Source organism: Elephantulus edwardii, unplaced genomic scaffold, assembly GCF_000299155.1.
Source record: "Elephantulus edwardii isolate Elephantulus edwardi_28Jun2011 unplaced genomic scaffold, EleEdw1.0 scaffold00416, whole genome shotgun sequence".
Classification (NCBI taxonomy): domain Eukaryota; kingdom Metazoa; phylum Chordata; class Mammalia; order Macroscelidea; family Macroscelididae; genus Elephantulus; species Elephantulus edwardii.
Genome location: NW_006400166.1, coordinates 446,989 through 460,302, shown reverse-complemented (window position 1 = coordinate 460,302; position 13,314 = coordinate 446,989). Strand labels below are relative to the sequence as shown.

Sequence of the window (13,314 nt, the reverse complement as noted above, 5' to 3'; positions counted from 1 at the left end):
ATATATTTAGTACCCTGTTAGATGAAGAAATGAGAGAGTTGGGAACAGTGTCTTCATCATATATGTATTTAGAGCCAAAATGTGGGACACCTGTCTAATGATGAGTTTTGTTATTGGGATGATATAATGGGGGCTGAACTTATTAAAGAAACTCATGGGTTTTAGAAATCATGTTGTCTTCTTAAGCCAGGCTTGCTGAGTATAGAGTCATGCTCATAGTCCTTGACCAGCACTCATTCCTAGGCAAACACGGAAAGGCCATTTGCAGGTCTACCCAGATATCCCCCAGCTCTGGGTGCCCAGCTGCCCTGGCTGAGCCGAGTGCTCTCTGGGCTCCAGCTGCACTGAAGGCCAAGATGCTGTCCCAGCCTCCTGAGTGCAGATAGGGTGCTGTCTCTGTTTCTTCCATGTTCATTGAATGCTCAGCAGCACTGCGCCTAGTACAGCTCTTGGTGGATACAGAGAGACTTGGCATAGCAAATATTTAGAGTGAGTTTAGAATTTCATATTTGAGTAGTATTTTAGTTAGCACGCTAGATGAGTTTGAGATTTCAAGCAAATCAGAGTTTCTGTGGAACAGATGATTTTGAATAATACTGTGTATCTCACTTCACTTGAGCTTTTTTTATTTTCTGTGGCCCTGAAGGCGTGACTATGAGACAAAGCCTCCTAAACTTCAGCTGCTGTCCCAAATCCGCGCCCACCTGCACAGACATGAGCCACACTGGACACCTGAGCCCGATGCACCACTTGATTACTGCTATGTTCGACCAAACCACATCCCAACCATCAACTCCATGTGTCATGAGTTTTTCTGGCCAGGTATGTTCACTCCCCCAGACAAGGTCAACTTTCTGTATAATTCTTTCTTGTTTTGTCTACTAGTGTATATCATCTAACCCTTATCTAACATGAGACCTTTGCTCATGATTTCATTTATTTTTTTTTGTACTAACATAGAAATATTAAAATGTAAGTAAATCTTACTTTTCTAAAATCAAAGACACCAATAATTAAAATAATAGACAGTATTTTAATTCTCTTCCCTGTTTGTCTCTGCTTCCAGAATAAAAGTTCATTCTGTTTTGCTTTTCCATATGTTTAGATACCATGTAACATCTAAAAAAGAAACAGACCAATAACTCTGGTGTGCTTGGACACTTAGTTTTTGCCTGTTGATTCTCTGTGCTTTATTTAACGATTTTAAAAGAATAATATTACAGCCAAAAGGTATATTTTTAAAACTATATACCACAGACTTTGAGAATAAGAGCAAACTAGATATGATCTGTTACTTTCATCTGCATTAGCAAATTGTTTCTGAAGACCAGAGCCACTAATTCTTAAGTATAAACAAATTGTAGGTCTGCCTCACCGTACTGCATTGAAACATAAAGGAAAAAATAATGCTAAAAGCCCAATAAAGGTTTTTTAAAATTTATTTTTATTTTATATTTGTTTGCATACAAAATTCGTGTCAAATGCAGCTGTTAGGAAAGATCTCATGTAGAGTAGAACTGAGCTGTGTCATTGGGCTGATTATCACACTGTCGTGCAGTTGGTGGGAGGTGCACTCATCCTCTTGAGAGTTGGACTCTGAATTGCATGAGAGATGCTTGCTCATCTTTCTCCTGAGGTGCTGCTAGCAGATTCGAACCACCAGAAAGGTGCCACCTTTGTGTTAGCAGTACAGCTCTTTAGGAGACTGTGTCCGCAGAGCAACTTGTGAGAGTCCTACTGGGGCTGATCTTCTGCATCAAGTGCTTCAAGTCTTCCTCACTTTCAGCATATAAGGTTATGTCATATGCATAATTCAGGTTATTGATGAGTCTCCCTCCAATCCTGATGCCACATTCTTCCTCATAGAATCCAACTTCTCGGATCATTTCCTCAGCATATAGATTGAACAGGTATGGAGATAGAATATAACCCTGATGTACTCCCTTTCTAATTCCAAACCATGCAGTGCTTTCCCTGCTCCATTTGCACAACAGCCTCCTGCTCCAGGTACAGGTTCCTCATGAGCACAATCAAGTGCTCTGGGATTCCCATTCCTCTCAATGTCAGCCACAATTTATCGTGATCCACACAGTCAAATGCCTTTACATAGTCAATAAAACACAAATAGACATTCTTCTGATATTCCTTACTTTCAGCCAGGATCCATCTCACATCAGCAATGCTATCCCTGGTGCCACCACAGCTTCTAAATCCCACTTGAATTCCTGGCAATTTCCTATCTACGTACTGTTCCAGCTATTTTTGAATGATTTTCAGCAGTATTTTGCTTGCATGTGATATCAGTGGTATTGTTCGATAATTTCCACATTCAATTGGATCATCCTTCTTGAGAATAGGAACAAATATGGACCTCTTCCAATCTGTTGGCCAGATAGCTGTCCTCCAAATTTTTTTGCATAGACTGGTGAATGTGTCCAAGGCTGGACTTGAAGGACTTGTTATACAGCCTCGGTATGGATTGTGTCTCAGTATCAAGAAAACAAAGATTCTTACCACTAGACCAGTAGACAGTGTCATAATGGTTGGAGAGGAGATTGAAACTGTCAACAGCTTCAACTTGCTTGGATCCACAGTTCACACCCTGATATGAGCAATCAGGAAATAAGGAGACAGATTGACTGGGAAAATCTGCAGTTAGGGACCTTTCCAAAATTATTGAAAAGTTGTGATGTCAGTTTGAGAACTAAGGTATGTCTGATTCAGGCCATGGTCTTTCCAGTTACTACCTATGCATCCGAGACTTAGACAGTGAATAAGGATGACAGAAAAAGAATTGACACCTTTGAGGCTGTGGTGTGGGAGAAGATCACTGAATATTCCATAGATGGCCAAAAGAACAAACAGATACATCTTGGAGAGAGTACAGCCAAAGTGCTCTTTGGAGGCAAGAATGATGTGGCTTTGCCTCACGTACTTTGGACACGTTGCTAGGAGGCACTCCTCCTTGGAGAGGGCCATGATGTTGGGAAGGGTGGAGGGTTGGCGAAGGGGAGAAATACCTTCAACCAGGTGGGTTGTCAGGGTGTCTGCTGGAATTTGCCTTTGTGTGTCAGGAAATGTGAGGATAACACACAGGGCAGGACTAGGTTCACATCTTTTGTTCATAGGGTCGCTGTGAGTCGTACTCCGTGCACCTAACAGCAACAATACTGGGGCTGAAAAGAGCATTTTGGGAATGCCCACTTCCTCTTGATCCTATGCTAGGTGTCTTCCATACTTTATTCATAGAATCATTTTTTAATTTCACTTTATTGTGAAAAGTATTTATACAAAAGAACGTATAGATTGTATGTGTAGGAAGTAAAGCTCACAGCATGCCGAGTACTCAGAATCTTTACACAGCTCTGTGAGGCTTGACTGTGCCTCATTTTAAATGTTGCAAAATCTGAGCCCCTGATGCATTTAGAAATGTACCTCTAGTGACACACATGGTTGTCACCAAGTTCACAGCCAGTTTTCAACTTGTGTGTTCTCTGCTTACCCACTGTCTCCTGCCTCTCAACTTTTTAAAAAAATTTTTTATTAATTTTTTTTATTTTATTATTTTGTGTGTGTGTACCATCAAATTGGATCTGATTGGTACAGGAGGAGGTTGTCCCTCCTACAGCAGAGCATCTGGTGGATTCTAGCTATGTACCTCTGGGGATTGCAGTGTAGCTTCTTGCCACTAGGCCACCCTAGCTCCCTCTGCCTCTCAACTTTTAATGTGTGCTTAGAAAAGACTATGTTAATTTTTTAGAGTTCATTTTTATTTTTATGATTAAATTACGCGGTATATCTGGTAATCTCTGGTCCTCATGTGTGGTTTTAAGCATGCAGGTGTGTCTGTGAGTACAAAATGAACAGCTTAGGTTCCTTCATTCCAAAAGGCAGGCACCACAATTTGAGTCTCTACCTTTTTCCTTTATTTAGGCATCGACCTGTCTGAATGCCTGCAGTATCCAGACTTCAGTGTGGTTGTCCTTTATAAAAAAGTCATCATTGCCTTTGGCTTCATGGTTCCTGATGTGAAATACAATGAAGCTTACATTTCCTTCCTGTTTGTCCATCCTGAGTGGAGAAGAGCAGGCATTGCAACTTTCATGATTTACCATCTCATTCAGGTTGGTCACTAGCACTAATGATTGCAGCTTGTGTGTGTCTGGGCTGCTTGGGAGATTTAGGGGAACAAGATGAGGCTGGTCACTCCTAGAGTGACCCACTGGAATGGGCTCCCTCAAACCAAGTGAAAAGCTTATCTTCACTTCTGAGGTTATTGAACACAAAACAATCTCCAACCCCCCATAATAAGATTACTGTTCAGACTCAAATGTTAAAGAAACCTATTGGTAAATAAAATGAGACCTTGAAAATCAGGCCTAGGAGTACTGTGCTTTACATGTTCTAACTGCTCCTGCTCTAGAGTTCTCTCTCTTCCGCTCTGGTCACTGCAGCTACTTGGTTTCCGTTGTTGAGAATGTTTATACATCTTAGCAGAACCATGTCAATAAGTCCTTTTTTTAAAGTACTTTTTTCACTATATAACCTGATAGAAACCTTCTAAAAACACTATTCGAAGGATATTCAACCTTTGATATATAACTGTATCGTCTTTAAAAAAAACATGCCATACTTTTATAGTTAGTGTCAGTAAAACACCAGAATTTGTCTGATAATTTACTTAGATGCCATTTGGTGTGGGCTGTGTGGACAGGATTCCATTTTTAAGACAGGATGGAAATGATAAAATGTTCATTTTTTCCAGTTTTTAATGGCAGATGTTCCAGAATTTCCAAATGTGGGCTGGAACCTTGAGCATGAACAGCCTGGAGACTCCCTTCTTGTTCTTTAGGCTGTGGTTCTGTAAATCATGGACGTGGTGGTTCAGAAATGCTTCCTCACGTTGTTCTCCACTGAGTCTCTCTCAGTTACTCCTGTCACTCAGCTCACTGTATTGAGTTGAAATACAGAGGAAAATATAAATCATCTAAGGTTCTAAATCTTAATTCTGAAAAAGCTAGTCCTGCCAACTTTAGGGGTGTATAATGGGCTTGGAATTCAGAAGGACTTTTATAAAGTCTCAGGAGTCACTGTCTACATCATTCCTAGTAGACCCAGGAGGGGATATTGGGGATACAAGAAAGCATCTAAATTTAAAAACAGCTTTTTGTTCTCTTTTCTGCAGGTTTGTTACAGATGGGTGGTATTTGTATGCTTATATATTTAAATATTAACTGAGTTTTAAATAAAATAACATTGTTGATAGTAAAATATTCCACTTGTTCCATTGCTACAGATAGAAAAAACTCAACCAGCCTGCTCATTTAGCTCCATCTTACGAGTGTTTTGATAAGAGTAAATGTCATTGGCCCTCTAGGTGTTGCACTATTTCATCCTCAGCCCCCTGACTTCATTGGTTTCCATCCTGACTGCCTACACTTAGAAAATGTCTCACTTACTCATTTTCCCTTCAGGCCTTTTCATTCTCATCTTGTGTGTCCCTCTCTTTTGGCAGACTTGCATGGGCAAGGATGTGACTCTTCACGTCTCAGCAAGCAACCCTGCTATGCTGCTGTACCAGAAATTTGGATTCAAGACAGAAGAATATGTCTTAGATTTTTATGATAAATATTACCCCTTGGAGAGTAAGGAGTGTAAACACGCATTCTTTCTGAGGCTCCGTCGCTGATATGAATACAGCTCTTCACAGAGAAGTTCATCTGCTGGAAGAAAAGAGGTTTTATATCTGTAGGCTGTTACTGCTTTCATTGTGGTGTGGATTCTCATCCTCACTATGATTAGACGTTCAGTCAAGCCTCTGAATTGAGGTGAGAAAAAGGGTTGGTCAGGGGAAGCAGTAGGAGCAGACCTGCTGCAAAATAACACTCTGATACTGTTTATTCAGCATCTGGGACTCCACGCCTCACTTCAACCAGATGGTGCAACCGACCTTCCGCCTGATTATTTGTGAGAGTCAAAGAACGTCTAATTTCATATTCTTTATGAAATAAAATTCTTCTGTCCTAATGGACAAGGAAATGAATAGCTGTTAAAGATTTCACATCAAGTCCTAGAGGCACTTTCCCTACAGGAGGTATGCTGTGCCCGGTGCCTTGCCAGAAGAACCTGTGTGTGCTGATTTAAGGACAGGGATTCCAGCTCCATTCCCAGCCACTGTCAGTGTTCTCAGGGGATACAGAAAGTGCTGGTCACAGGCAGTGAAAGGAAGTAGTTGTATCTCCACATTGCTTCACCTATTCTGCCTTTTAACATCTTGACCAAGAGCCTGGAAACAGGCTGTTCTCCTAGTGCCTGTGGAAACTGGTTGGGGCTGGAGTGGTTGAACAGCCTTACACCAGGTGCTCTATCCTCTGTGGGCCTTGCTCTTAGCAGGATATTTGAGCCATGAGGAGGATTGCAGAGAAAAGGAGAGCTAGCCTTGGACATAACAAGACTCATTTGGTTGGTTGGTGGGTGGGTGAGTGTATCTGGGTATTGGAGATGATAATGTTATGGCTGTCATTTTTTTCCAAAATTGTCAGATACTCACAAATACAGACCCTTTGCAAAAGATTTATTGATAATTTTTGTCAGAATTTCTAGCCTGTTTCTCCCTTTAATGAAGAACATTGGTTTTTAACCTTTTTTGGAACACAGAGCTCTCTGAGAAGCTGAAGAAAATGGAATACTCTCGTGTTATAAACTGCCATGGTGCATTCAAAGTTTTGATCAGGGACTCATAGGCTTGGTTAAGAACTTCTGTTCTAGAAGCTTCAGTTGAAAGAATTTCATACAGTGTTCAAGGAACTTTTTAAAAAATCTTTCAACTGAAGAAACTGAGTCCAGGCTCCATGTGGCTTTATGTGAAAAACTTGTCATAATGTTCTCCCCCCCCCCACCTTCCCTCTCTCCTGTTTTATTTTCTTCCTTTCTTATTTGTAGAGATTCATCCACCTTTTAAAAATTTTGATTGACAGAATAGATTAACCCACTAAACCCACTCCTGTTGAGCAATCAAAATTTTTGCAAAAACAACATATTCCAGGTAGTGTTGTTCAAAAAGTGTCCAAAGCCATTGACTCCGTGACTTCGAAGAACTTAAGAAAACTCTTAAGTTTAATTGAATCTATTTCATTATTTTTCATAGTGAAATTTTTTAACCGAAGCAAAAAAAAAAAAAAAATAGTGCAACAGACTTTAGTACCACTGCATATATTGTCATTTAACAGATTTGGTCATATTTGCTTCATTTCTTTATTTACTAAATGTTTTAAAGTAAGTTTCAGATTGTCGTTGTTGTGTGTGCCACCGAGTATGACTCATATCGACCCTATAAACAAAAGATCTGAACCCTGTTCTATCCTGTGCCATCCTCACACTTCTTGACACACAAGAGCCCATTGCGGCAACTACATCAGTCCATTTGGTCAAAGGTCTTCCTCTCATTCACTGACCCTCCACCCTTCCTAGCATCATGTCCTTCCTAAACTATGTTTATTACTTATTTTCCTTATTTCAACTAACTTGCAGTCTGGGCTGAACCACTACACTACTCTAACTCTCCTCATTCCTCTAGTGTTCATAGGGTTTTTAAGGCCTGTTATTTTTTTTAATTATTATTAAATTTTATTCATTTTCATGAACATTTACAGAGATTTTGGGTTCACATTCATTCATTATTGCACTGTTTTCTCTACCCTCCTCCCCAGTTCGTTCTTCTTCCCCCCCAAATATCTGTTTTAATTGTCCAATTGCCACAGTGCCTGTCAAAGCCAGTTCTGATTAATCTCCTTTGTCAGTGTGTCCTTTGCCATTTCCTATCACTCCTCCCTGAGAGAGACTTCACCCTGATTCATAAGGAAAAGGGGATGGCGTATTCTCTTAGCTACTTCCTGCTGAAAAGGGATGCTGTAGGTTTCAGGGTGAAGATCTTCTCTCACTACTCTAAAGGGCCCCTTTGGCAGTAGGAAACACATCGACTATTATGGAGATTGATTTTGGAATTTAGATGCACTGTTATTAATTGTTCTTAGCCGTACATGTTCATATCCTTGAAGATGTATCATGGAGGTGTTGCAACCTAGAAGACAGAAATTTAACAAGTTAAAAGTACATGAGTCAAAAATTAACAAGCAATAATATTCCGAGTAGAGGTTCTAGTAGTGGCACAAATCAAGTTACAGAGGGAAGGTGGTTCTTACAATAAAAGGCCTATAGACTAGCACTTTGTTTGTTATAGTGTAGAGGTTAGGAACCACAAGATGTAGAGGCTCAGCTATGTCATTTATGCTTCTTAAGTCCTGGAGCAAATTCCATCTACCACTTGGCTGTTTTACAATCGGAAGTTCACATGAAAGGTAGAGGTGAAGTAAGGAACTGCTTATGAGGTTTTCCGTCCATTCCAACAACTAAGAGATAGTGAGAAGAGTTGGGAACCTCAGAAGGCTTTTAGGACCACAAAGGCCTGTTATTAAGAAGTGGTTGCCAGTTCTGCTTCCTTGTCTGTCTTGATCTGAGAGCTCTACCAGTAGCACAGCTTTCAGTATCATAGCAACCTCAAGTTAATCACACACAGTACAGCAAACTGACAGACAAGTCCTGTACCATTCAGAACAATGTTCTTCCAAACACAACACTTAAATACAAAGTTTCAGATACATCCTTTTACTCCTTTATATGTAAGTAGATATTTCTAAAAAGTATCTTTTGTTACAATGTGTATTATTACACTTAACAAAATTAACAATTTTGGAAATCTTCTAAGTCAGATTTTCAAGATTGTCCCAGAAGTACTGCCACAGTGGCTTATTTGGATCAGCATCCCAGCAAGGTCAACTCAGGGATTAATTGCCCAGTCACCTAAGTCTAATGATACGTATGGTACTACTGCCTCTAATAATTTTTCAATGAATGTGGAAATCATCTGCTCTGTAGAATGCCCTACATTGTGGATATGCCAATTGCTTCCTCGGTGTTCTTTGTGAAGAGGGCTGAAACATGCTGTTTGTCTCCTGTAGCCTGAGCTCTAGCTGAAGCTGACTTTCCTCCCTCACCCGCCCTGCTTTTGGGGGTTCCCTGGGCATCAGTTGTTGGCTACTCTAGACTCACACTGATGCACAGTTGATCCCTCCAGCAGGTTTCCAGAGGCAGTAAATCAAGTGGAAGATTGCCCATATTTCTCGCGTGGGACCATTTCCCAGGACTGGACTTGTTGCAAAGATACTCAGTGTGGTTGTCTGGGTGTGCCTACCTTTCTAACCTTTCTCCTCACTCCCACAAGGGATCATAACCACATAGAAACCATAATTTACAATAAATGATGAAATAGAGGATAATTATATCCTATGAAAATAAAGGATGACTTCCTCATAACTACCTAATCATTGAAAGTCATGCCCCAAACAAGTTGACACATAATATCACAGGTTCCATATGCCTTATTTGCATTAGCCAAGTCACTTTGGGTCACAGACACCTTATATGTACAGTCCCACCCAGTAACTGAGAGTTACAAAGGGTGTATATCTAGAAAGGCCATGGTAAGTAATGCTGAACCATAGCATCTCACCACATTACTTTCATTTTAGTCTGGAGCTGAATCCACCCTCAGAAATCAACCAAATAGGCCTGTAAAATGTACAGCCATGCAAGGGAAGAATGTTCCTCAGAACAATCAACTAATGGACAACACTTGCCTAAAAGCTGAGCTCACAACACAGGTAATAAGGACTTTTGGGAACTTGGAATCGAATCCAGGAGGAGGTGGCAAAATTGCTGATTAATTGTTAATAAGGACTTTTGGGAACTTGGAATCCAGGAGGAGGTGGCAAAATTGCTGATTAATTGTTAATAAGGACTTTTGGGAACTTGGAATCCAGGAGGAGGTGGCAAAATTGCTGATTAATTGTTAATAAGGACTTTTGGGAACTTGGAATCCAGGAGGAGGTGGCAAAATTGCTGATTAATTGTTAATAAGGACTTTTGGGAACTTGGAATCCAGGAGGAGGTGGCAAAATTGCTGATTAATTGTGTGGATGGTGACCATGTCATGAAACAAAATCTTACTGAATGAAAAATTTATTTAAATTTTCACTCAAAGCACTCTTTAAAAGTCCAGAAAGAAGACAACAGGAAAGAGTAATAATTTTCCCTGCTTCACTCTTAAGTGCATCCTTCCACACCTTCTCCATGATTATACAAACATACTAACTGGGATTTTGCTGTTTTCTAAAATGAGACAATTCTCTGGAATTAAATTCTGTGCAACTTGATTTTCTCTGATAGTGTATCATAGGCATCTCTGTAGATCAAAAGAAAGATAAATGTACTTTTTTTCAAAAAGAAAAACAACTTTTGGATTGGCACACTACTCCATGATGTCCAGAGGACATCAGCTTACACCTGGGATTCTCTTGGTTATGAGTCCAGTATTTTTCATCGTCTAGGACACTGGATGCACCAAGTTTCTCTGTGGGTCTGTAGAGATACCATAGAAACATCTTGTTGGCAGGTACCTGTATTTGGCAGCTAAATCATGAAATTTCATTCTCAGCTAGTTTTCTGGTACCTTCTAGTTCGGCAATTTTAAAAAGGTTTTGCTAAAGTTTTAACAGGACAGCAAGCAATAAATGTTGGAGAGATTGTGGAGAGACTGGAACATTCATGAACTGCTGGTGGAATTGGTATCTCCTTTTCTGGAAGGCAATTTGGCATTTCCTCAGAAAAGCTGAGCACCTTATGAGCCAGTTAGTCCACTGCTAACAATATACCTCAGAGAAGTCAAACAGACAAAAATACGTGCACCTCTGCTCAAAGAACAAGAAGAGAATGCCCATCTGTCATGGAACAGAAATAATACATTTAAGTTGCCAGCACAGCTTAACACTTAGCCACCATAGCTCCCTGTTGTTGATAGATGCCATTGAGTCAGGTATGGCTCATAGCAACCTTATAACCCTAGATTAAACTGTATTCTAACCTGTGCCATCCCCACAATCTTCAACAATCTCTAACCCATTGCTGCAGTCACTGTCAAGCCATCTGATCTTCCTCTCCCTGGCCATTCCTACACCTTCCAGAGCATGATGTTCCTCTCCAATAAATAGCTTCTCTAGCAGCATGCCCAAATTATGTGAGATGAAGCGTGGCATTAGGATTGGTGGAAGATCTATCAACAATCTGCGTTATGCAGATGACACAACCTTGCTCGCTGAAACTAAGGAGGACCTCATGCACATACTGCAGAGGGTCAAGGACTGCAGCCTTCAGTATGGACTGAGGCTCAATGTCAAGAAGACAAAGATTCTCACCACTGGGCCAATTGGTAGCATCAGGATGGATGGCGAAGAGATTGAGATTGTTCACAGCTTCAGTTTGCTTGGCTCCACAGTCAACACTCTTGGCACCAGCAGCCAGGAAATAAAAAAATGTATTGCGATAGGAAAGTCTGCTGTTAGGGACCTCTCTGAAGTACTCAAGAGCAATGGTGTCTCTATGGAGACTAAGGTGTGCCTGATACAGGCCACGGTCTTTGCAATCACTTGTTATGCATCAGAGAGCTGGACAATGACTAGGGAGGATAGAAGGAGAATTGATGCCTTTGAGCTGTGGTGCTGGAGAATAGTATTGAATGTACCATGGACTGCCAAGAAAACAAACAGATTTAGCCTAGAGAGGGTAAAGCCAGGCTACTCCTTGGAGGCAAAGATTCTGGGGCTTCGTCTGACATACTTTGGACATGTTGCAAGGAGAGACAGGACTGGGGTAATCGGGGTGGGTGTGTCAGAGGCAATGTGATTGGCACAGGATAGAGCAGGGTTTAGGGCTGTTGTACATAGGGTCGCTATGAGTCGCAAACGACTGGACAGCACATAACAACAACCACATTATGTGCCTTGGAGTTGACTGTGATTCATAGCTACCCCATGAACAATTATTCTGAGCCCTGCCCTATGTTCCATCATCTTTATCATCAGTGATTTGCTTGAGCCCATTGTTATAATCCATTCACCTACTTGAGGATCTTCCTCTCTTTTGGTCACCGACACCACCTTTCCAAGAATGCTGTCCTTTTTCCATGGCCTGGCCCCACCTAACATACCAAACGTATATGACTAAACTGACACCAGTTTAAAACACTTCAGAGAGGTCTTTGACAGCAGATTTACCCAGTGGAACATATTTTTTAATTTCTTTACTACTGTCACTCTCTGTGACACTGATGTGTCAAATGCATTAATGGTTGGCTACCCAATGTGGACAGAGTTGGGTGGAGCTCCCCTATTGAAACAAGCTTGGAAGGAGGAGTGGCATCCACTTCCATAATAGCTTGCCTCTGGAAACCCTATGAACCTGGAGATGAAAGACCCCAAACTAGGGCTTTTCCCAGATTGGACGCAACCCTGAGCAACTCACACCAGATCCACTCACTGCAATCACAAGAGGCTTTATTGACGAAGCTTCGGGACGACTTGTATCTCACGCAGAAGACAGGGCTGAAAAAGTAAGGGAATTTATACAAGGTCTAGGGGTTCTTTGGTGTGGAATTCGCTCATTGGCTCTTTGGAAAAGCAGAAGTTCAATTTTTAAGTCAGTCACCTGCTGCTGATGTTGGTTAAGATATGGGTTTTGCCAGTAATTGCTTGTTCAGCTTGTGGTCAGTCCAGTACCTGCTTGTTCAGTTTGTGATCAGCTAGTTCCTGGAACATAAACATTCACACAAGATCAAAGGTATAGGTTCTTGCAATACTTGGGTGTGGGGACATTGTTTAAAAAATTTTCCTTTCATTCCCCACTTCTTTTAGTACAAGGTTTTAATTATAGAACCAAGAATCTCTGGAGGCAGTATCATTGTAGTCAGGTTCTCTCATATTTTGATATTGTTGTCTTAGAACCATTAATTAAACAGTACTGATGCGATCTTTAACAAAGGTAACAAGCTTATTTATAATACAAGGTCCAACTAGTAACAATATAAACAAGAGTATTAAAGGACCTATAAGGGTGGATACTAGAGTAGTTAACCATGGGGACTTAAAAAATAAGCTCTCAAACCATGTTTGCTGAGATTCTCAGTCTCATTTTCTTTTGTCTAACCTTTCCCTTAGCTTTTGCATGGAGTCTTCTATTACTCCTGAATGGTCAATATAAAAGCAACATTCTTCTTTTAGCACGGCACAGAGACTTCACATTTACACTAGTAAGAGGGGGTGGTCCCCTATACAGGATTTCATAGGGGGTAAGTGAAAGGATCCCTGGGGTATTCCGCGCACAGAACAGTGCGAAGGGAAGGAGAGCAATCCAATCTTTTATGCC

General features: G+C 40.8%; 1 protein-coding gene across 1 annotated transcript in view; it reads left to right on the top strand.

Moving 5' to 3' along the window:
- CSRP2BP (CSRP2 binding protein) overlaps window positions 1–5,689 on the top strand; it is a 33,037-nt gene extending 27,348 nt beyond the window's left edge. The window contains exons 8-10 of the mRNA XM_006902460.1: window positions 647–822; window positions 3,934–4,124; window positions 5,516–5,689. Coding sequence (XP_006902522.1) covers window positions 647–822; window positions 3,934–4,124; window positions 5,516–5,689 — 541 coding nt within the window. The remainder of the gene's footprint in view (window positions 1–646; window positions 823–3,933; window positions 4,125–5,515) is intronic.
- Window positions 5,690–13,314: the final 7,625 nt, after the last annotated feature.